At 34.3% G+C, this 26,222-nt stretch overlaps 1 protein-coding gene and 1 long non-coding RNA gene across 3 annotated transcripts; both read right to left on the bottom strand.

Moving 5' to 3' along the window:
- Nucleotides 1–129: 129 nt before the first annotated feature.
- LOC105230571 (uncharacterized protein MAL13P1.304) lies at nt 130–25,916 on the bottom strand. Of its 2 annotated transcripts, none has more exons than XM_011211399.4 (10): nt 25,348–25,916; nt 22,484–23,206; nt 5,965–6,210; nt 4,346–5,883; nt 4,018–4,265; nt 3,761–3,955; nt 3,587–3,688; nt 3,268–3,517; nt 2,897–2,985; nt 130–2,832 (listed from the first exon to the last, which is right to left on the bottom strand). In XM_011211399.4, exons 2-10 carry the CDS (start codon nt 22,647–22,649, stop codon nt 2,580–2,582), a joined length of 3,087 nt encoding a protein of 1,028 aa, XP_011209701.2. In that variant the 5' UTR covers nt 22,650–23,206; nt 25,348–25,916; the 3' UTR covers nt 130–2,579. The 2 variants fall into 2 exon arrangements, with proteins under 2 accessions (XP_011209701.2, XP_011209702.2); XM_011211400.4 differs by lacking the exon at nt 25,348–25,916 and adding an exon at nt 23,427–23,595.
- Nucleotides 21,961–22,477, bottom strand: LOC125779986 (uncharacterized). Its single transcript, XR_007423488.1, has 2 exons — nt 22,300–22,477; nt 21,961–22,247 (listed from the first exon to the last, which is right to left on the bottom strand). It is a non-coding gene; the product is annotated as an uncharacterized LOC125779986 (long non-coding RNA).
- Nucleotides 25,917–26,222: the final 306 nt, after the last annotated feature.

Here is a 26,222-nt window from a genome sequence, read left to right as displayed (position 1 = left end):
TGAACGCATTACGTTATTAATGTCGACAGAAAATAAATAATTGAGTAAATGTGACCAAAACAATACGGAGATGAAAATAAAACTGCATCTCCGAAAACAGCAGCTCATATATAATCAAAACAAAGTATATAGGCTTTTTTATTTTTATTTTTTTTTTACTATATGTGTAAGTATAATTAAATTGTTTAATATTATCCAGTATCCTCACATTATTCATATGTACATGTTTAATTCACACATTTCGTCCATAGGTTCGTTTAAATATATATATATATATATATATATATATATATATATACATATGTATATACATATATAGTATAGTATAGGTAAAAATGAAGTACATACATACATATGGCTGCATGAATGTGCTTACATATGTATTTGTTTTTGAGAAAAAAAAACGCTTAAGCTTTAAATACTTCTATGTATACATTATTATATGTAGATTACAACTCGTTGAGCCAGAATCAAATAAGCATATTATATTATACATAAGCAAGTTAATAATTTTGCATGCGTACTTTGTTAATGTAGATGAGTATGCCTGTAATACAAGATTAAATATCAGCATTATATAACAATAATTGCAACGTTAATATATGTACTCTATATTTCATTATTGTATATATATGTATATACATATATATTCATTGTTTTTCATTTTGTCTTGTTGCAAATGCTTTGAATTTAAATCTGTAACAATAATTCATTTTTTATAGTAACTCAGTTAATATGGCTATGAAGAAAGCGATTACGTAAATTAGCCTTTTCATAAACTTTTAATAGTAAAACTAACAAAAAACATGATTGAATACTTTATTAGAGTTCTGATGTTAGTACTAATGTGTATAATTTTGGAGTTCCTTTATCCGACTCCTAAAGAGTTGCAACATTTCATATTGTCACAACACCAAATCAAACTTGACTTTAATATAGTAATGTATACAAAGTATACATATGCAAATATATAGTTATAATATAATTTATTATGACCAATTCACATAGAACTTTTGCTTCGCTTTGCGTCTGACATTTGTTTTGACAGAAAAGTTCGATGTACCACCTTATTTTACGGGTGTACGTTCCCATAAAAAATTTTCCACGTAAAGCCAAACAACTCTCATCTTGTTACGCTTTTACAAGCCACAGTCACCATTTTTATGACGCAAAGCATGAAAAGTTTTTTGTGAATGGGTCTTTAGTTGTTTTCATGTATGTGCAACAATAAGGAATTACATATGTATATAGTATGTCTTTAATTGTTTACAGTAGCATATAATTTTGCACATACATACATGTGATTGCCACGAAAGTTTAGTTAATTTCTAATATAACAGAATTAAAGGCAAGCGGAACAATTATTTATGTAGATAACAAAATCTTTATGAGTGAGCAAACATGTTTTCAAACAATGCTTTTCGAATTGCTCGTAGTGCATATCTTGGCTAGGAGTTACAATAGTGTTTTGTTTTGCTTTCAACATGTCAGCACATACAATTCTTAGCTCGAAATGTTCCTTCAATGCTTGTAATATAAGTGATACATCGTTTCATATCGCGTAATTGCTTCTTTTACGAAGAACATAAAACTTATAAAGCATATTTTCTTTAAAATGTACTATATTTATATCAACATATTTTCGTTTATATTTATGCTATCGCACCTGTTCATCAACATCAAATTCTCATATTTTGCCTATGAGAACCGAGTTCCAAAGATGCAAAAATAAGCAGATATGCACAAACATACATGTACATATGTATGTCGCTTACCTTGTTGAACACTACTTTGGGTTAATAATTACGCTTGTATTTTATAATTTTCTTATATTGGAAAAGCAAATGCTTGATAGCACAATAGTGTTACTCGTCAGTTTCGTTAACCCTTCACCAAACATTGCTGGTTTATACTTATATTTTATTTATTACATATTTTAGCTAAATTGTTTGCATTATAATAAAAAAAGTTAATTACTTGGTCTACGCATAATACGGGCAGACACTGTATATTTATGATCATAGGTATTTACAAATGGGTCTAAGCATACAAAACATAGCTTAAGCTTTTACTCATTTCAAAAGTACACAAATTAGCAGCTTTCAAGTACGGCTTAATTAGTCTTTTAATTGAGGTGAATACCTACTTATATACCAATGGTTTGCCGTTTGGAAATTTAACAAACTTAAAGTAATAAATGTGTTAAATAAACTTTTGCGCATTTTACGCTTTAAATTAAAAAAAGGAAAAATATAATATTGATAAGATAATACAAATTCTAATAAAATATATAATAAAATATAAATACGTACACACAAGTAGAAGATGAGTGTTTCTAACAATTTACGCTTAGCAATTAGTACAAAACTTTAATGTGTACATATGTATGTGTATGTATATATTGCAAGTGGGTTGGGTATATTTTCATGTCGTTGAAATGACTGCTTTAATTTTGATATGTTTATTTAGATATTGCCCAAAATAGTTTTACTACTTAGTTTACATAGCTGCCATTTTTACATTTGCTAAATGATTTAAGTAAAACAAAGCTGAGCTCATTATTCTGCGAAGTCCTTAGTTCACGTTGATGCTGTGGCCGTCGCTGTTGACTGGGTAATCGGTGATGCCGCGATACGTTTTGGGGATGAGGTCAACACTTTCTCCTTGGGTTTTCCTTGTTCATCTTGGAAGAATATCTTTGTTATGACGATGTCGCCAGTGCTAAGAGTTTGAGATGCAGCGTCGACCAATTTCACAGTCTTCTTTTCATTGTTACTTATGCGCATTGTTGGTGTAGTGCTACGTTCACAATTGCAACTGCAGTTTTTAGCACTAAAATTAGCAAAACAATATTTGTTACATAAGCCAGTGAAATGCAGTTCAAAATAATACTCACTTTTTGACTTTTTCCCTTATAATTTGCACGCTGTCTGTGGCTGATATGCTGGAGCCCAATTGATCCTGTATCGCATTGGAAGTTATAATCTGTAATAGACAACGATAAAATTAAAGCCAATTTGAGGGTGGTAATTTGATAAAAATTAAGGAGTGAGTGACAGCTGAAACTTGCTGAATTGTCTTTATTTTTTTATCTCTTTTTTATAGTCATTATTTCTTTTTGGAAGAAGAGGAAATTTCGAAAATATAAATTAGATATTAACATAACAATCTATTCCTTCTTTGCATGCAAATTCGATTCAGTCTGAGTTAACATGCCACAGAAAAGTCAGGACAACTCTGTCGAGTCTTCATATCCCTAGCACTCACTTGATCATTTGGCATTTGAGTAACAGCTGACAATATCGCTTCTAGTTTATCCAATTTCACCACACGATCCATGGACTGATCGGACAAAATTTCATCCATCATTTGCATTGACTCAGCCAAGCTGGGTGGCTCAGAGTTGAAGCGTGGTGAAAATGTACCCGTTAATGAGTTATCTGATGGCACTGAGTCGAGGCTTGGGAAGTTATCATTTTCAATGGGTTCTTGCTCATCCTCTGAATCACTTTGATCTCTGAAAAAATAAACATTAAAAACATTATTTTCTTTTGATTTAAAATTCAGGATCATTCAGATAGTCTACCTAGTTTGATTGCCTGCCGATTCCATTTTCTCGAATTTCTTTGCGACTTTATTGTTGTTACGCTTTAGACGGTCTTTTTCCTCCTCAGTCAAGTCCATGTAGCTGCATATTATACATAAATATTATAGAAATAAATAAATTTCACTGCATACGTCTAGTGTTCCACAAGCTTACCGTAATAAGCGAATTTCACGATTCGACAGCACTATACTTTTGTTAGACTGCTCCAGTTTCTGTTTGAGATCAGCGACCTCGGTGGTTACTTTACGTTGTTTCTTCCGTATTTTCACCTCATTGGGTTTGATTTGTATTAGTATTTGTTCGGTGCAGAGCTCAGAGAATAGCTGTCGATTCTCCGGTTTTATTTGTCTATAAAATGAAAGCATTATGTATTAGAATACCAACAATCAATGTGAATGCATGATGCCTACCTTGCTAAGTTGCCATAGAGCTGATCGTTTATTAAAACCAACACATCGCCGGCCGCATAAAGCAGCATATCACGTGATAGTGGTCGCTTAGACCAGTACTTTTGATCGCGACGGTAAATCTGCTTGAGTTGTTCCTTGATTGGATTGATAGGCGCATTGTACTGCTCGCATAGTGTGTTCAATGAGATGTATTTCGCCTTGTATACCTGTTTGCCTGTCTCTTGGTACTGCACAGTAGCATACGCTGCCTATAAAAATATAAGCGAAATTCAAGTAACAAACTTCTCTTCTTATGGCGGCGGATAATTTTACTAGGACATTTTCTTACCTGCGTGTCGAAGACATTGCGTAAGAGTATACCAAATTGCTGGTATAAATTCGCAGCATTATTGCGGCAATCATGTATGACTTTGATGACATTTTCATGCTCTAACAATGTCTTCAGGCCACCGTCGCTGATGATTTCAGGGCATGTGCGCACATCGAAGATGAAAGCTTCCCCACGAGTTGTACCTATCTCGATGAGTGTGATTTCGCCCTTCAACCCCAAATTGATGCCTTCACAGTCCAAAGATATGACTATGCTCTGATTGCTCTGCGCAAACTTCAACATAGCTTCTGTGACAAACATGGAATGTTTTACGTTCGCAATAACTGTGGTGTTCTGCAGCACCTTGATCTTCCAGGTGTCGCCTACGAAGTAATTGTGACTAGGAGAATGCGGTGCATTATTCGTGTTGACTGTAGCAGTGGGGTTGGAATTTGTGGCGTTGATATTATTGGAATGCACAGGACTTGAATGCGCGGAAGAGTTTTGTGGGTTGTAACCTACGGGAGCACTTCCCACTTGATTAGCCAGCGATTGTTTGTCTTTTTCATAATTCTCGGCCAATGTGCGTATTACCAAATTATTGACACGTTGCTTTAGCGTCTGGTTAAGACTGTTGGGACGCTCAGTAGGCACCTGTGTGGGTATGGCGACATTTTGTAGTAAATTCAGATTGCTTTGACCGTTGACAGGCGCTGGAGTGTTGTTGCCAGATTGACCGTAAGACGAGCAAGTGTTTGGGCTGGGACAATTGCGCTCACAGAGGTTGTCTAGATGTACGTCTGTCATCTGTATGAAACTGTCAAAGCCCGAGTTGGGTTCGGAACGTGACTGTGCCGAATTCTCTGCCACCGACGCAGCCGACGGACTGGAAACATTAGATACTGGCGCATTTAGCTTAAAATTCGGTGATGTAATGCTATAATTATTGTTGTTGTTGCTTAAGTTGTTCAGATTTGGGCTTTGTGGCGATGAAGCGCTTATGTTATTGTTATTGGCAAAGCTACGCAATGCTGGCGATTGCAAACGTTGTTGTACAGCGCTCAACGCCGGCTGTGTCGGTGGTGGCGACTGGTTCTTCTCGGCCATGTTGTTAATGTTGTTGTTCATCGAGTTGTATTGTTCGCGCGAACGCGCTTGCGCTTGCTGTATATAGGAATCACTCAATTTGGGCTTCTGCAGCAGCGTGACTAGATTTGCTTGTATGTGAAAACAATCAGAGAAGAGCTTGAGAAAGGTCGAGAGATCGTTGGGCGTTTTGAACATGCGCAACCATTGCTCTTGTGGAAAGCGCGCCGTCAATAAATGAAATAGTTGATCCACCAAAATAGGGCCTTTCGTCTCGATACATTGCGCAAAGAAATCCAACATCTGCTGAGTAGCTTTCGTATCGATATTACTCTGCGGCAAATGAAGACGCTCTTGTGCCGGCAAATCGGTCATATCCTCACATCCCACAAGCATCACATGATCGTCGACCACTTTAAACGTGTCCGTATGCTTTTGCAAAAATTCGGTGAACTCCTTTATATGTTGACCTGATGTCATAAAGAGACATAGACATAGACATAGACGTCAAAATATCGTTTACACCTAAACTCCCTGATTTAATTACGCACCTGATATATGCCGCACCTGTGGCGACGCTTGCGAACGATGCCCCAACAGGCTGCGCACTGGGACCTCCACACCGATGCCATACTGCAGCATTTTGTTTTTAAAGTAGTCTTTAGCCTCTTTAATGTAATCACGCCGACCTCCAAATCCGCTTTCGTCCTCCGAAGCGTGCTGATAAGTATTCACCTTTACATAGTCGCCGTCCACAAGAAATATTGACGGATGCTGAGCGAGTAATTTTTTCAAACCTAAATTAGAAAAAATACCTATTATTTGGAAAAATGTACTAAGTATGTACTTTTTTTTTTTAGTTAATTTTAGATTTTGTAAAACAACCGTTCTGGAGGACAAAGTTACATCAAGGCGTATTTGATTTATAGAGATCTCGTGGGGAAAAGTAGAAATTCGCTTATCGTATTACACCACCCATATATGTATATTTGACATAATAATATATAATATTTATTTTATTTTTTCGTATTCCATAAAATTGGGTACTTTTGATGCATTATATAAACTAAAAGTGTGCGCCTATAAAAACAACCACTACAACATTAATTATTGATGTCAAGTGGAGTGCTCCAGCACTTCTCTGTATGTGGTACTTTTGCGCCGATCGATAATGATATTACAGGGGTTGTTCGGACTGTAATAGGATTGAGTCGATTTAAAAAAAAATTATTGTACCAATCATTACAATTATTTAAAAACATTCAAAATACGCCCCTTCTGCGTGGATGCAGCGCGATTTCTAAACATTGAAGATATTCTCCGCAATAGTTTTGAGAGTCGAGGTGCATGCTGCTTTCATCGGCTTTTTCAGGCACGGAAACAAAAAAAAGTACGGGGAGGGGAGCCATCTGGGCTGTAAGGTGGCTGCGGCAGCGTTGGGATGACGACATTGGTTAGGTAAATGTTCACAAGAAATGCGGTGTGAGTCGGGGCGTTGTTATGGTGCAACTTCTAATCGTTTCTTCGTTTCGTCTTCGTTTGAGTCTCTTGAGGACTTCCACGTAAAACTTGGCGTTGTTGGTTTGTCCAGAAGAAACAAATTCATGGTGGACGATGCCTTTGATGTCAGAAAAGACAATGAACATCGTTTTCACTTTGGAATTGCTCATTCATCAGCGACATCCTCCTGGCGCTGCAAAAAGGCCTGGTGCCATCTTGCTAAAGCAACATCTGTGAAAGCCTGTTTGAATATATCCGACGTCTTTGTCGCAGATTTACCGAATTTCCCACAGAATTTAAATGAAAATGTTTCCCCTGACTCTCCAGGTGCTCGGAGACACTAAGCGGACACTCGTTCGTTAGCTAGGAACGCCCTCTGCGAAGTATAGTATAGTCGGGGCGGAAGAAAATAAGTCCTATTGCTTTCCGGACAAATCCTGTATGCATATGGTCAACAAGTACTTATTTTTCTCAATGCACACATAAATAAATATACTCGTATATACAAATGCAAACTTTGTTGGTATAATAACACTGATAACTCAATCTGTCACATCCAACGATTGCCTTGATTGTTTGCATATTACAAAAGTGCGATAATTGAAACTCTCACTTAACCCTTATGTGATAGTCATTATATCATTTTAGGTAGAGCAAGTATAGATTCCAATTCAAAACAAATGCTAAGTGCATGCATTTCTCGATTGTTTACACATGTGAAGTTATCTATCTTCGTTTGCATCACGTACATACATGTTGAGTTTTTAATAAAGAAATAGCAAATAACACTCGAGAGACCTGACAGTTGCGATTTGTGTTCGCCGACGATATAACGAATTTCCCAAACTTACGGAAAGATAAAAGCTGAAAATATTTACATGACCGTTAAACGTCGTCCAGTCCACGAAAAGATTATTCTGGTATCTAATAAAATTATTTATCAGCTACTAGTCTAACGGAGATTTCTTTTAACACAAACCGTCAAGATGTGTAGCGTTGTGTGGGATTGTATCAAATGTCCAGCAAAAGTTTTGTGTTGGTAAGTTTTGCTTTATTAAAATCACAGTACAGTGAATAAAATTATGTATAGCATTATACTAACAAAACACTAAAGACAAAGAAAAGTTAAGAAGACCGTATAAGGCAACATTTAAAAATTATTTCAATTGTCAGCAGTAAATACATTTCAATACGCACAAGGATCTGTGCATAAAGCATCCAAAGTTTCAAATCGCTTTGAGTAAAATTGCAATAGACTCTTCAGAAGCTCTACACATCAAGCCACGTCACTGTAGTGCTTCGCAATTATGTTAAGCGCATTTAGCCCAAAACGCAATTTTTTAATTCGGTGGACACGATTTCCAGAAAATACATGGTGTAAATTTTACCAAACAATGTGTTTTTTTGTTTAAAGGTTGTTAAAAATTCAAGTTTTAATTTCCTCTCTTCGACGAAATATTTTTGGATTTTTGATTTTAGATGAACCAATAATGAGTAGTAAGAACTTTTTTCTGACATCATTATATTAAAAAAATAAACACCCGTTTTTAGAAACTCGAAAATTCACCTAACCCTTTACTTAAGCACTAAAGCAGAATTTCAGAAAATTTTTTGAATATTGAAAAAATCGATAATCCTTTGTTTCATAATATTTTCTTGGAGAAGGGTTAAGTACTAATAACGACTAGGAAATCTCATCCTTATTGATGTTAATATATGTAGAACATCAAAGAGTTTTGCGGAATATTGCTGAGAATATTTAAAACCTGGTTCGTTATGGTTCGTACAGTCAGTCAGATCCTATTCCTGGGTTTCTCTTAATGTATACCGACTATGAGTTTTTCACTTCTCTGGTTGGCGCCAATCAGGCAAAACATTCACGTGAGAAGTGTATCCAGTTAATAAAAGTTATGTCACGAAAAAATCGTTTTCCATTTTTTCTTTCACTATTTTCGTTATCGGATCGAACATATTTGAAACCACCTTAGTATATAACATGAGTCGCATATTACTAGAATTATTTTAAGAACAAAGTACTTATTTAAGCACTTTATCATATAATGATTGATTTTTACTTTTTTTCATTTCTATATAGTTGCTGTCAATCCGCAGTAAATATGATTTGTGGCATGATTTGTTCGGTCATAGTACTAGCTGTCGTAATCGCTGTGATCGTGTACTTTACAATGTATTACCATAAGGGTAGAACCAGTGAACATCAAATGGTGCGGCAGCTTGTTACAACTGTGCCTTTAACTTTTAAGGATTACTTCCAGCACAAAAACTAAAAAAGTTTTAATACACATTAAGACAGCATTGTTATTGTTACAACTTCCTATTATTAGTTGTAATAAGCTAAATAAACATTTTTAAAAGAGAAACTCGCTGCTTTTATTATGTTATGCAACAAGTATATATATAAAACAAAAAAACATTCAAAAAATAAATAAAATTATATGTAAAGGGTAAGAAAGGGATGAGTTCGGGTGTAGCCGAACACTTTATACTTTTGTATCTGGCAAGAATCACAGTCGCCTAAATACCGTCAGGTGTTGGCAATATTGGAAAATGAGCGAAAGAAGTATAACCTCACTGATCGACGAACCTTTAAATGAATTACAATCAAAGCGAAAATTATATTAAATCAGCCTGAATCGATTTTATCTACAATACAATAAATTTTATTTATGTTATTTATGTAGGTACAAAGATACACTGCCATAAGTAAAACACTCTCATTTCATTGAGATAACTGACACGTTGGCCGATATAGGCGGTATAAATTTAGGAAAGGATTCTCTCCAAATTTCAATTATATATTTCTCACATTGACCGATATTTTCGGAAAAAAGTCAACTATAGGCATTGGGATCCTCATATTCCTCTGGAACAGTTCCGGTTCGATTTGGAAAAATTTTGGTCATAAAATGGTGCACTTCAACGGCATGCAAATTCATGCAAACTCTTATTGTTATTTTAATTTAAGGAAAATTCAAATATTACTTCTTAACAAGCTGTCAAAATCGGATTTTTCAACCCACAATGTTTCCGTCACATTTATGTATTTAAGTATGCGCTATATAAAATACATATAAATTGGTATGAGGAATTTTAGACAATAATTTGCCGCTGCCGCTTTTATTTAGGAACGCCAGTAACTGTGTTGTTGTTTTCAAACGAAAATTTTTTGACAAGAGCTTTGTATACTGTGTGCAAAGATAGCAAACGGAGAAACGAAGACAACCAATATTGCAATGGAGCAAAACTAGAGGTGTGCGAAACTCTTTTGTAGAAGCATCACGCCAAAAGTCCATGTGGCGGCACAATTTATGGAACTTTTACCGCCACTTTACATCCATTTGGCTCACTCAACTCCACAGTATTCAGTCAGCATAATTCCCATCTGCAAACTTATTGGTGAACGCGGATGTTCGTTTCAAAAGCGATGAAGAGGCGAAATTATGGTTGGAAATATAAAAGACACGCTCCACTTTACAATCGAAGAAAATGGAAAAACTTGTTGTTTGCGGGCGTTTTCCATTTTCATTTCATAGTGTGATTGCTAAATGTTGCAACAACAGTAGCAAAGTAAATGGGGCTGCAACAGATTTTCGCCGATAGCAAATAACCATATTGGACGCATAGTGAATATTTGTGGAGCGACAGTAGAAAAGAAGAAGCAAGCAATAACAACCAACAAATTATGGAGCTGGCAACAGCTAAAGTAAAATATTGTAGTTCTTTATATACATAGTATGTAGTTAGTAGGCATTTGCATGTTTGTATGTGTATGTATGATTGTAGTGAGCGAGAATCGAGGAAAGCCATTGCATTGTTTTAGCAAATGCAAAACAAAAGTCAAATTAAAAACAATAACAAGATAAGATAAAATAAACCGAGTCAAACTTTATAGAATACAATGAAATCATACAAATATACACACACATGCATGTGTGCATGAAGGCGGTGTAAGCGCAATGAGTTCAGAGGCTGAACTGGTAAAGTTAAGAGAATGTGGCAAAACTCACATAAGGAAAGAGAATTCTGCGCACAACAAAGTCAAAAGCTACGCGCCTACGAAATGAAAAGTTGCTGACGAACGATAATGAAAACAATAACTTTATAACTAAAATGGTGTGAAGTGAAATGTGGTCTCTGATATTTATGGGGGAAACTCATTTGTTTGCATGGAAGTTGGTGTGATTAAATATAATGTGAAGCATGCTTATTTGTATGTGCATATGTATTAATGTATGAATACTTAAGTCTGTACAAACGTTTATATAATATTGCTTTTGAATTTCACACTGTTCAGGCAATGCAATTACAGCACTAACAACAGCTGTTGGCTTCATGTCTTTGAGTTTGTTGAACGTTTCGCTGCGAGAAGGGTTCACGATTGCCGTTTTGAACTTTAATTTTATCAAATTTGATGGGATTGTTTTTGCTGAGTTGGATTTTGGTTTTGTTGTCATAATTATTGTTATTATGTTCCAATAGTAACGGGGAATTGTTACCTTTTGGAAACGGCAAAACCTTATATTATTGAGTTATTAATTTGTAGATTCTTCCCAACTTATTTGTATAAAAATGTGTATGCTCGTTTCGTTTCCTTAACAAACTTGTAATTATTTACATTCTTCCGAGAGTCATTCGAATTTAGGTGAAAAAATGCGTGTTTAATTTTCACTGAAACACATTTTTTTATGGAAATATTATCGGATGCAATAAATTTTTTATATTTGTCAATCAATCTTTATACACCAAAGTTGTTTTCCTTAGAAGTTTGAATCCAAAAATATGTACAGAAATTTCCGTATTCAAAAAAACTTTAAAAATTAAGAGACTGAAAATACTCATTTAACGGAAATATTCCGCAGACTCTATTTTCAAACTATAGTATTCATCCCCTGCATATTTTTATTTGTCTTTCTAAAGTCTAATTGGTTCATATTTAGACGGCTATAACGCTGTGTTATCGATTAGAGAATAGTAACACTGCGGCCAAGTAGTAAAGTCAAAGCAAAACAAGCCAACCGAACAAGTGATAGACCCACAAAACCAGCAACGAACTGCCCAACTGACCGGCAAACCAATGTCGTACATTCAAACTGTGGTTGGGGCTACGTAAATCAGGTCACACTCCACACAACTCAGTGTGTTGACTGCCAGTGTAGATTTCACTGCAACGTCAACTATTGTGCGGCCACCAACACCGTTATGCCATTGCGCTCTTGCATTGACAATATGCCGCATGTACCTACCATTAAAGTGCGATAACTTTTTCAGTCATAATGTGACATGACAGCGGCTGCCACTTGCACTGATGCTTATATAGTATAATACAATTTGGTTGACGTTGCATGATGGGCTTACAGTCCCATACTTCCATAGCTCCAACAAGACTAGCAGTATAACAACCCACAGGCCACCGACCGCTTTCTCGACCCACCAGTGAGGGAGTCCGCGAACGATGGAATATCTGTGAATTAATATGAAATCACTTATGTTTGCATGTACATATGTACGAATTACGTAGTTGTCATGCAAATGAGCTGTGAATAGAATTGTAAATAAATTATGCTCAACTGCCTCTGAGCCGCCATTCGCGTACGTCATTCCGCTGCACAGCCTAAGTACTGGCAGAGAGAGTGCGAGTAAGTATTACATAACAAGTATCTAAGTATGCTCATGGGTTTATAGTTGTTTGATGGCTCTTTAATGCGCCAATCGCTTCAAATTATGCTGACGACTAAATTTTAATAGCTGGCGTGGTAGAAGCCTCGAATGCTTTAGATTGGTTAAATTTTTATATGAATATAATTCCTATGTGGAAACTCCCTGTAGGCAAAAAAAATCTTGTGTTTATAATGGAAATCGAATGCAACTATCATTATAAATAAATACATAACTGGCTCATCATTAACTTTAATATAAAGTCTTCTTTTTCCCGATTTGAATGAAGTTCGTGTCATTTTCATTACAACGTTAACAAGCGGTATTAATATATTGATTTGGTAAAGGTGCACGAGTTGTTTTTTATATTATTTGTGTGTAATTAAAAGTGAATGGCTAAAAATTGGTGAGAAGGTAGTTTAGAACCTGGGACGGAGATCTATTTAAATTTTAAAAGTAAATACAATTCATGAACATAAAAATTATGTTTCAAACCATAAGCAGGTATTCAAAGTTTCTGTGGGCAGAATCATTTGAACATTTTATTATTTCGAGAAAAAAATTAAAAACAAATATCATGTCATAAATATCCTCTTATCCATATTAGTTTATTTCGACTTTCATTTGGTTAATTTGTGTAAAATACTAAAAGTATATATCTTTAAGAAAGGTGTAAATATGTTTTTGATTCAGTGTAGAAATATGTGCGTATTTGTAATAAATTTCTCAAATATGCTTTCAGAATTTGATTATTTTTAATTAATATTTCGAAAAATTCGAAACGAAGTCATGTATGTGAATATACCACGTAAAATGCGAAAGTTTTTCATACAAAAAGAAAAGTTTGAATTCTGAAACTTTTTAAGTTTCTCATCTCTGCTGAGTTGTGAAAATCCCTGGAAATATCAATTCCAAATGTTCAAATGCAACCAAAAAGCATTAAAACTACAGTTATCTTTCAATATATAAAAATTCAGGCACATCGTAAATATGTGGATAGATGTAAGTAATATCAATTGACCGAAAGCTCGAATAAAAAATTTATTTTTATATTTCGAAGTAATGGAAATTCAAAATGATTCAAATGGCGCAGTTGCTGTTGTAAATATTCATCGACGCATAAAGACAGATATTTAATATCCTAAATATGCACTCAAACGCCTTCCAATATTCTGTGCACATAAATATGTATCACTCAAAATGTAGCCATAATTTTAAATTTGAATAGAAACCACAAAAATCGTAAAAGTCATACTACAGTCGCACTAATACACAAATACATGTATTTACCTATACATAGAGCTGTGTGTAGCAGTGTTGGCGCTCGTTTTACGTTTGACTGTACGTATGAAGGTCCTTCTAGTATAACCGTAAATATTCGAAGGTATACTAGAGGCGGAACTGTTGCACCTGTTCGCTGTGCCACCATATCAGATGGTATTGATACGGAAAATGTACAAAATAAAGTAAATATTTATTCATTTGGCAAAAGTCACCAGTATTTATGGCGACCAAAAGCAAATGCAGAGCGGCCTCTGAATACACAATGTTCGCTCCCATCCTAGAGCTTTAGCCCACCACCGGCTGTGCCTTAAAATTTATTGAGGTTTCAATTTTTATGAAATCCTCCGCATTGGCAACGGTGTTTTGCCAGGTAATGGCCTTTTGGGAGGTTTGCTGGCGCTCACGTACTTACCCGGCTAGAGTTTCAATTTCCCAAAGAATTTTCAAACATTAAATTGAGTTATGAGTTTGGCGCCAGTAGGTTATGGTATACATATTCTGGTACTGGTTTCTTGAAAACTGTAACGAAAGTTTCGGTCACAGTGAGTCGGCGCTCCGCCGCAGTATCCAATGAATATTTGTTGATGTTTTCACTCGTACATTACATTTATTTATTGTTTGTATATAAGCTTTCAAATTTAGTTATTCTTGTCCTTTTGCATATTAAATGTGGTTTACAAATCATTTAGGTGAAGATTATCCAATTGCGGCCTTGATGACTTATTATGACTATTACATTTTTTTTTAAAGTATTTGTGTGATGACTTACAGAAAGGGCAATTATATGTATATATGTACATATATTATATCTGGTGTAAGGAAATAGAATTACAGTTTCGAGTATATTCATTGTTAAATAGGTCTACATTTTCAAAGTTTCGAAGATAGAAGCCAATAAATAGTAGTGCAAGTAAATATTGCATCTAATGGATATGTGTCTAATGCGATTTCCATGCCAGCCCCTCAAATTGCGCTAATTAATTGATAAATAATTAAAAAATTAAGTCGAAGGTTCAGTTGTATGAAGTGGTTGTTCAGATTCAATGCACTCACAGCTTCGAAGCGTACTAAGTTGGGCCGCTGAATGCTGTACCATGTACCATCAATCATATATCAAACTCTGCTTCAGTACTAATCAGAGTCAAACAAGCTAAGTAAATTTGTACATACAAATACCACATACTCTAATCAAAAGCGTAATTATCGAAGAAGTCACGAATTTCTCCACCCATGAACGCGTTAAGCAAAGCAATTTGACGCAAACATTTTCGCCGATGATATTGAACGTGCTGCACTTGCTTATCTTCGTCCAAGTGTGTAGACTTGCGAAACTTTCGCAAAACATTTAGCTAACTGACATTTGGCCATTTCGGCTGACAACAAACGACGCATACATGCCTGGGTCAGCGTGGCTTCATTTAAACGTGCGCATTACATAGTAACAGTCAGATAGAAGAAGGTAAACTAACAAAACGATAAGAAAAACAATAACACAACAGAAAAAGGTAGCTAAATAATTTAGAGATCGTATATGTATGTGGTGTGGTGTACATGTGCAAATTTAGGTGACAAGTGAGGGAAGCGGGTTGCCAGTGATGACCAAAATAGTAGTGAGTCGTCATTGCATCTGAATTTGTCATACGTACATACATATACAAGTACGTGGAGTGACGACCGAACTTAACCATCCAAATATGCACATTAGAAGGCCATTTTCGTTTAACCATACATACAACACAAATATACATACATATGTACATATGTACATATACATATGTATATGTCCGCATTTTGTTCAAATTACTCATAATTAAATACTTTTTTCTAGCTTACATTAATTTATTTGGACACTTTTAATGAGTGCTTGTTCGTACAATGCTGGTAGGCGCTTGCATTTGGCTTTGCACCAGAAATATCTATAGAAATACTTTACATTATTTAAGAAGTTATGAGTGTGAGCTACACCGACAATTTTAAAACTCTTAATATGTCGTTACTTTGTTAACAGGCGATTCACTTCGTAAAGATACGCACACCCACATCATTGGCGCTATTTTTTTTTTTTTGTAGCAGAAATTTACTTGAAGAAAAATAACTCATCACTCTGACAACCAAATTTTGCTGTTACAATGTGTTTTTGAAGATATATTGCATGATTCTATATATGTATAAAGCTCTCTTAATAACTAGTACTAACAATTGATTATTTTCACACCTATTCGCCATATCATTGGGTGAACAATTCTGTTACTTACAAATTATTATCATAAAATGATCCTCTCCGACAAATTGAGACCCCAAGTTACAGTTCTTAATTTTTTTCCATCTGATTTATATGTATCAGAGACTACACTAAAAGGTAAAAACATTTCTGCAAAGTTTAAAATCAATAATTACAATTTAACAGTATTCGTTATCGGTTTCAAGCAGCTGCATTGAAATGCATGTCTTGGCCATATAATAACCTTGAAGGCATATATCCGAATGCTACTTCTTAACTTCCCCTGAATGCGTATAAGGCGTGTGAAAAGTTATGAGCTGCTGCGTAAATGCCTTATTTTTATGTGTGCCGCTTGGAAAACTCTTTTACTTACATACATATTTATATGCATTGATAAAAAAACGATAGTAATGGCATCTTTCGTTAGGAACCCCGAACCTTAAACCCATATAATATTATGGCCTCAGTAATACTACACACTGGCATATATGTACATATGTATATATATATAGTGTGTATGTTCAACAGAATTTATAGCTGAAAGTGGGTGGGTTAGAGAAATGTTGTGGCAAAGGGTTGCAAAGCTTTTATAGTTGACCTTCTCGGTGCATTTGCTGGATTGGCATTCACCAGATGGCGGCTATGCGGCAACGCGTAGCTCACACCACAAATTCTCGCGACTTTTGCGCTTCGACGAACATTTTCTATTTCTTCTTTTCTTGCCGATATTTAATGGAATTAGCAAACAAAACGCATATGTAAATAACTGCCTCGTTATTTTTAATATACTATATGGGCATACACACATACATATATGTATGTATGTAATTATGTCGCACAATGTGAAAACAAATGCCATTGATGTCTTGTGTACATACTTAATTTTAGTTTAGTTAAGCATTGATTTTTTGTTGTGTCGTTTTGGCTTTTACTTATGATTTGTAAACAAAGGAATGCATAACATCATAATATGAAACGTATTTATGAATATATACATATGTATATAGGCGTATCGTATGCCTTTTGTCACAACGCCTAAAAGTATACCTTGATGCGTTTTGACCCCGACCGTATTCTCCATTGAACTACTTAATATCAGAATTTTCTTACTTGGAGGTCTGCGTGTAAACAATGGATTGCGTGTCGTGATCTAACAAATTTCGCGCCTGAAGTCAGTGGAAAATGGGAGCCTACGCAGTCAAATCTAAACATAGCACTTTGTTTGAAGGTACCGTTTCGGCTGGTACCGATTTTCTTCTCATTATAATTAATTATTGAAAACTTCACGGCAACAAAAACAAAGCACACCCTAACGGTAAAAATATAGAAATACAATTGAATAGATACAAAACTAAACTTGTGTAGTTTCAATATGAAATAAGCTGAATATGACAAGGATTACTATTTATAAATATTTATATATATGTATAGTTAGTTATAAATAATTACGTCTGATCCGAATACGCTTACAAGGTCACAACGTTGATGAAAATATTGGCATGGCTGTTAACTCGTTAAATAATTAAATTTTAGATCCTTGAGTAACTCGTTATTTTTTCATGGTGTCGGTAGCACTGTTTAGGTTTATCGCTAGAACAATGCACACAGCCATAACAGTATATCCAATAAGGGAACGAAAATGTAAAAAGTCCTATTTCCCGTTGTCCACTCACTATCTTTCCATTCACCTCAATACAATATTCAATTCATATACCGTAAACATTTTAGGCTCATAAAATTCGGATGACACTCTAAGGAAGCAACTGTCCAGTTCAGTATCTGTTATGAAATCAAACCCTCATCAATCGAATGTAAATTGTACCAACTCATTGAATTAAAGATTAAAAGTGTTGGCGAATTATTGGCACAACTGGTTTAGTTAGAAACCAATGGAACAATATATAATGTATGTGCAATCGAACACAAAAATCGTATATAGCAAAAGGAATTTGGAAAATGGGTTTGTGTTTCCAACGGAATGACACTAGTGTGCACGAAAAGATGGAATTTGGAATGACTTCATAGCATTTTATTGAAAATCAATTGAGAATTTTTGTCACGTACTTATAAAAATATAGATATACACAAGTGCATAGATAACTGTAGGATGCTACGGGGTGATTCGTAAGCTCTGCGATGGCCATTGGCAATACAGCAGGACTCATTCATATGTACAAGTATGTCTAGTTATTTAGGTACAAATACAAATTCAAGCATACGACCGGCTTAAAGGGAACAAAAAGGTAAGGGGCAATACATAGTTTCATATAGACATTCTCAGTTAGAGACGCTTATACGTATGTATATGCACATATTTACCTAAAAATCTAAAGGTTTAACAAATCCCAAAAGTATCATAAGCAACAACTAAGCCTTATATGCATTAAACACACTAATCTTAATGGTTTTGACTAGCAAGATAAAAAAACATTCTTGTTTTCATTCTTTACAAAATTAAAAAAATAAATGAAATAAGAACAAGTAAGGAAGGGCTAAGTTCGTGTGCAACCGAACATTTTTTACTCTTGGAACTTGCAACTTGAATCAAAGCGAGGAAAATACCTTAAGGTGCAAACCAGCAACCACAGAGTAGGAGTCTAAGCAATTAAATATGCAGTGGAACTTTCCTAACTCGAATTACAAACCAATCCACAAAAAAACTTCGAGACAAAGAGATTACGAGTTATGGAAGGAAATTTCGCTGGGTACGCTCGTTTAATAAATATTTTACTAATAAAATATTCCCTGAGGTTCATTAAGGTACCACCATGAAATAAAGTCACCGGACGTTACATGTTTGTTATATGGAGGATAGATCAAGTTTTCGGCCAATTTTATCAATTTTAGACACAAAGATACAATGTTGTCAGTAATACACACTCTCACTTTTGCAGAGATAGCTTACATGTTGGCTGATATATGCGGCATAAAGTCACCTTGGAGTTCGAAAATCGTTGCATTAGGTATATGTGAGCAAAAGGAAGTATTGACACCATTTAACCCATTTTTGTAGCACACAGACATACCATTATCAAAAAAGGATTCTCTGAATTTCAATTATAAATATGACACATTACCATTATTTTCAGTAAAAAGTTAACTATAGGTACTGGGGTCCAAATATTCGGTACCTAGGGGCTTGATAAGTTTTTGTTGTATTTGAACAACTTTTGGTCATAAGATGGAATACTTTAAAGAGATTATTCGTGGAAAATTGTATTTCTAGTATCTTAATTTTAAGTTAAGATATCTTAATTTTTACTCAAGTTACAGATAGTTACCCGGATTTAAACTTCTCTCATCACCTGATCATTTATATAAACGTAAATCTATATCTATCTCACCCAGTATTAGGTGATACGTATAATCGTTAGGTGTAGTAGTAGTAGTAGTAGTTTTGAAATCTAATACCGACCCGATTTTTTTTTGGCATTGCTACATATTATTAACAGAAAAACAAGCTTTCTAAGTTTCATTAAGTTACCATCACCAATTTATTCAATTAAAGATACTTTGTTATAAGCCACCTTTAGGTGGATGAAGCAATTATTTCTGTAGCAACATGTTCCAAGAGTATAATAAATAAACAAAGAAACAGCAACTCAGTTATTTGTTTGAATCCCCGCCATTTTAACGCTGCTTTCACGTAAAGTTTTACGTGTAATAAATTGTGTCTGCAATGTGGTTTCTAAAGCCGGTATAAAGGTCCTTGATTGTGTAAAATTTAATTGACGCAACTTTTATACAATTTCAGATTTCAGGTTTTTTTCTCTTTTGAAATCAACATAACCTCGAATAAATGAATAGACAGCCACACACTTGTTCATGGATGTACAATTCAAATGCATAGTTTATAGCGATGGTGCATCTATTTTTAATTATGCATGTGACATTTTGTATTACATACCTTTATTTTCACACATAAAAGCACCCACGACGGGCAGTTCGAATACATTTACATGCATTGCACTTGTAATCCGTGGGACTTTTATTCTCGCAATATCTTGCAGAGATATAAATAAATATTTTTTACCCAAAATTCACCGAGATAAATTTAGGATGCAATCAGATATATAGTATCTCACGCGTAGTTACATTAAATTATGACAACATTGAAAATTAAAATAAAAAAATATATAACAGAAAATTAAATCGATACTTTCAGTAATTAAACCCCGATTTTCGCAAAGTATATGAACCATGCATGAAGAAGCACTAACAGCAAAATCATAAATAAGCCTGAGTTGAAAAGATTCCGCCCAACGGCTTGTTGTATTCGCAATAAACGGTGATTGCTTAAACGACTTCATTACAATGCGATTTGCGAATTGCGATTGCGTGCAGGCATCGACCTACACAACGCAACACCCAATACCACACACCTCACCGGTGCACAACTGCCCTGCTATTAGACATCCGCCAACAACTCCGCACAAATTGAAGCAGACAATGTGAGTCGATGTGGGTGCGAGTCTTAGTGGGTCTCCCTACTGACACATAACTCAAACTACTACAAATGTGCATCAATGTGTGCAAGTATGTGATTCACATGGAATCAGATATTTGTGCAACTCACACTGAGCACATTGTCATGCAACAATTTTGTATTTGTCTCGTATATTTGTATGTATGTACTCCTATGTACATATGTACTGGCTTTCAGCAATTGTATCCATAATGAATTATTTGTTTATTTCGCCTTTTCCTATTATTTTGGTTTTCACAAAATTACCACCGCTTACCACAACTACAATTAAAGTGCGAAATTTAATTTACCGACAAATCGTCGTTAATTAAGTGGGTTAAGCAGCCACTATAGGTTAGCGATTTTTTCCTGCCATTTTGCCTTTTCTACTGTGCTGAATATTCGTATTGAAATACACACAGATTTGCTAACAAAGTGAACATGTTTCCAGAAAATCTTATTTGAGAAACAAACGCCATATACATACATATGTATGTGTCCCATAAAGTAGTAAGTTATAACGAACCGAAAACATAGCGTTGAGAATTGTAATTGTGTAAACTCATTTTTGGACGTAATCCAATAAGAATTGTTTTAAGAAGTGCAAAAATTTATGATTTTACGATGCGTTATGACAAGTTGTAAGTCACATTATAGTATGTGAGGACATGATGCATGCCTAAAAAGTTCTTTATACAACAAAAATGAAAGTTGGCAGTGTAAATTATATCTAAACGTACCTAGATACATACATACAGAAATATTTTCCAGGAAACAAAAACTACCTTTCTTCAATTAACAGTGAAACTCGGTAAAACTTTTAGTATTGAAGAACATACTTCAGATTATATATTTTAACAGTTACTTACTAAAAATATATTTTGTGCTTCTTCCTACAAGATATCTAAATTAGTAAATAATATCTGCATGCATGAGAAATGTACATACATATGTATAGTACGCGAGACAATTTGATAATTCACATAATCAAAACTTTTCATCAATTTATTTTATTATAAAATACATACTTACATATATACATATGTATGTATGTAGCTATGCAAGGAGAAAATCCGAACTTGATTATCTTCATTCCGTTTATGTTGTTGACTTCGATGCTAAGTCCCAACGTGGTAGACGAAACAATTGCACCACAACAACCGCGTTCAACATTCCATGTGGCAATCTAGTTGAATGAATGTCGTCGCCTACGTTGCTATTTTTGTGGTGTTATTTTTTATTTTTTTTTTTAATTTTCAAGAGCAATGTGTATAAGCATCACATGTGCATATGTATATGAGCCTTAAGTGGATTTATAGACAGATTTGTAAAGCAAACATCTACATTGCACTCCCATACATACGTACATATTATTATATACCAAACGATAACTTCCTCAAGTAATGTTTTGTTGCATATGTATCGCTTTATTTTTTATATAACAATTATTGTTACTCATTCAATTCCCACATCACTACCTTGACATTTTTACATTATCAGGTTTCACTTGTACAGCAACTAGTCAATAGATCAACAACAACAATAAAATCAAACAAAAAGTACTCTAAAAAAGAAGTTTAATAACTTGATCGACGTTGATGTGTGTACAGCGGCAGCAATTTCGCTGTATATCGGGATATTCACATTAAGGCTGATAATGCCAAGGACCTCTACAAAGTCAGTTGAACCTGATAAAAGACAACATCAATGCTAAACACCGTAACTGTTTATAAGGCTTACTCATTTACTATCGCATTTGTAAATTCACATACACAATGAAAATGGTGAAATGTGAAATCCGTCGTGCTCACTAGACTATTCACTTAAGGATTTATTTATCATAATATATCATCAAGATGATTAGTGAGGATTTTTTTTGTTACTGTTATTGTTATTATCATTATTTAAAAGCATTAACTCTTACCCGATTGACTACCGCCCGCAATCTGACGCATTTCCTTAGTGAACTCCTTGTTACCAAACTGACAGGATAAGTCGTGAACGGTACGCGCCTCACCCTTGTCCATGAGACGCTCAAGGAAAAAGAGCAGTGTCATGTTACGTGCATTTTCATAACCCTGCGAATCCATGATGGCAGTTAAAGAAGAAGCGATAACGTGTTTGTCAACACCTTATGTGTTTGTCGTTAGCGCAGGTAATTTGATACACTTTATAGTATTAGTTTTTAAATAAAAAAATTTATTTTTATTTTTTTTAATATTATGGTTTCTTGGATTAGTTTTTGGCTTTAATTATTACTCCTTTCTTTTGGCGAACGAAATAATATAACTTTCACTTCACGATTTTTGCTACGACAAGCGAAGGAAGCACTATTTTGTAATGATTGGATAATATTTATTTATTTTTATAATTATTCTATATCATGTGTTCCTCCGTTTTTTATATTAAGGCAATTTTAGAAACACTGTTTATCACAGAATTCCCGTCTTTCAACAAACGGTATTTTATCTTTTAATTTGGGTACTATCTTTGTTGCTTTTGTTTGAAGTTATGAAAACATACAATAAATAAGGCATAAACCGTACACAGTGTTGTAGTTTCGTAATCTTATTCTACTTTTTTGCGACTATTGCTATTTTCTTTTATATATAATTTTATCGTTGATACCGCTGTTTGCTGCTGTTATCTAAAAGAAAAAAAAACAAAAATTTATAGTTAATATGTAGAAAATTTGTACATAACTGTATATATTAAATACTTATGTATGTATATATGTATATATTGTTAATGTGCTTGAGAAAAGAATGGGAGGAAATAACGGTAAAATTATACAATCAGCTAGATTTCAGAAGCAAATTAGAGCCTTTAGACTGATTACCTAAATCGGTTCAATGAATTTCTCTTACTTGCTTGTTTACTTTCCTTTTGGCAGAAGTTAAATTAATTTAATTACTTCCCTGTACCCACACTATAATACGTAAATCAGAACAGCAGCTTAAACGGAAATTATTTGAGAGACGAATTTAGAAAATAATCAACCGCATGACTAGCTAACTGCCGCTTAACTGGCTAGCAAACAAAGATAAGGAACAACGTCAGGTTTACGCAGAAGCAAGGAATAACAGGCAGTGAACACCGGCGGAATTATGGAGTCTGCGCAAAATTACGGCAAATCAGCTGTTTGCCGTCAAGCTTTGCACTCATAGTAGTTTTTAGTGGCGCGAATAAAATACATATATATGTACGTATATAATATAATGTATTTGTATTATCACTTCTCTCTTTGCATTGGCATGATTTCGACCCCATCAATTTGTCCATCCGTCTTAGTCGCTGCATTTGCTACTGCTAACGTACTCTCTTTTTCACTCTTTGGCAGAGCAATTTACAGCGCAAACGAGAATAAAACACGGTCAAAAGTAAATAATACGAAAATATTTGCAGCTTTTACCTTTTACTTTTCTAAGATGTTTGTTATATTATTTCATTACAAACACGGACTCATGTGTATACAAAGAAACCGGCGGGAAGTGATTCATGCGACGTCAGAGTTAATTTTGGAGAATATAAAGATTTCGCGAACCGCAAAATGATATGTACAGGTGAGTGACATAGAAATAGGTGAACATGAAAGCCGAAAACTTGGAGAATACGCGATATGTATGTATGTACATACGATTAACAACTTGCGACATGCTAATTAGTAGCGCATTAGATGATCTGGTACATAATATTATTACATATGTATGTATGTATGTATGTATATGCATATACATATGTATATAGTTTGTTGACTTACAGAATTTATTTATTATTATTTTACAATGCGATCTAGTTCACATTCGATTCATTTATTGAGCAACTACAATTTTTTTATTATAATACATGTATTTAGCGAAAAATGTCTCAAATTCGATATTTGTACATTTCTAGACATTCTATTGGTGTTGTAAAGAAACGTACTCCATTTGCTAAACACTTTCTCTAGGGTGTTTAAAGTAACGAAATATATAGTATGTACATAAGTATGTACATTAGCCGAAAATTTCCGTTGTCTTAATTTCCGTTCACTTCTAGAAATAAAAGAGTCAATTTTATAATAATATTAAAAAATATATAAAGTGGCCCAGTGGCGGCGAGAAAAAGAATCAAAATTAGTTAAAATGAAGACATCAAAGACTAGTAGACTTAAAGTCGCAATCAAAATAATTAATATCTTGGCTTTTATTGCATATATATAATCAATTAATGTAACCTGCAAACACATCACCAAAGGGTCAATAATATAATATATAATATAAAGGTGACTACTGACGAAAAATTATGGCAAAGAGAACAGAATATCGCAAGTAAGAGAATAAGGTCTTCACTGTCGCAGCCAACGTCGTACGCGACAGTGCTACTAGCGCCGTCGACGCTCACGTTGACGTCACGAGAAAGGCAAATCAGAGAACTTATAATGCATAAAACAATACGACACATGCATAAATACATACATATATGTGTAAACACAAACATGCATGCGTATGTGTGTGCATAAATTGCTTTAGGTTTTTAGTATGCATAATTTGTGTCTCCTGACTGCAAAACTCGGGTAAGACAGCAGGTAAAATGACTACGTTTGTATGGAAATTCGAATTGGGTGAATAGTAGAGAATTTCGTAAAAGTTAATGTCAATCTTGAAATATACATCAGAGCTAATATAAAAGATTGAGAAAAGCATCGTCTCAATGAACACAGAAAGTTGTAAAAAAAATTAATAAGTTCACACAAATAGCATTCCTTATTTGCAATTTCTCGATATGTTCATGTATGTATGTACTTACATTTTTACTAAAGCCTTATTTTCTGTAATTTTGAGTTGCGGATTGTTTTAAATAGTTAGTATAGTTATTTCCAGTTAAGGCACTTGATTGGATGAAGTTTTGTTTAATTTTATATGAAAAACAGTTTTAGAAAACTTATTGGCACGATTTTCATCTTCGTGTGAAATTTTTTGAGTTCGTTTACTTAATTACCAACAAGTCTCGTATTTCTTATTGCTTTTTAAAGTTTTTATACAAAATATCTTTAAGACAAAATTAACTACGATCTACTACGTTGAAAATTGTGTGGCTTATGAGAGCAAAATGTTGAAAACGATACGATGATAGATATTTATTTTTTCCAGTAGCTTCTTTTTACCACAAGACCCGTGGTCCATACTATTTTTGCACTGTATCAAGGCGTTTTTTAAATCGGTATTAACTTTTCAATTTCGTGAAAGGTGTAGCAAATGAAATGTTTCAACAGATTTTATTTTCTGCTAAGTAATTAGTGTACCCCAGACACACTAACTACCGAATTAATAAAAAACGATGATGACAAGGCAGCGACGGCGCAACAACTGACGACAGCAGCGTCGCAGCTGGCGTGCAGCCGTCAAAATCGGTCGCAGGGTTGCATTCACCTGTGATACAACAGGTGAAGTTGCATGCTTTCATATTTACCATTCTAATAAGATTATTTTATTCCAAATGGAATATGTCATTGCATAGGTATTTTATGTAGGCATTTTAAAATATAACAGGCAAGTACGGATAAAAGCTAGTACATATTACATATCTGAAAGTATATATTGCTTACTTAAAATTATAAAGGAAAATAAGTATATGCAAAAAAATGTTATTGAAATGACAGTTTCTAAAACGTTTTATGTCTT

This window comes from Bactrocera dorsalis, unplaced genomic scaffold (assembly GCF_023373825.1).
Source record: "Bactrocera dorsalis isolate Fly_Bdor unplaced genomic scaffold, ASM2337382v1 BdCtg026, whole genome shotgun sequence".
Classification (NCBI taxonomy): Eukaryota; Metazoa; Arthropoda; class Insecta; order Diptera; family Tephritidae; genus Bactrocera; species Bactrocera dorsalis.
This window is presented reverse-complemented; position numbering and strand designations above follow the sequence as displayed.

Bases quoted from the DNA above. Each gene is read 5' to 3' on its own strand.
- LOC105230571 (XM_011211399.4), bottom strand. From the start codon at position 22,649: ATGGATTCGCAGGGTTATGAAAATGCACGTAACATGACACTGCTCTTT. The intron at 3,956-4,017 runs GTAGGCATCATG...TTCATTTTATAG, and splicing joins CTCTATGGCAACTTAGCAAG to ACAAATAAAACCGGAGAATC. The intron at 2,833-2,896 runs GTGAGTATTATT...TGCTAATTTTAG, and splicing joins ATAAGGGAAAAAGTCAAAAA to TGCTAAAAACTGCAGTTGCA.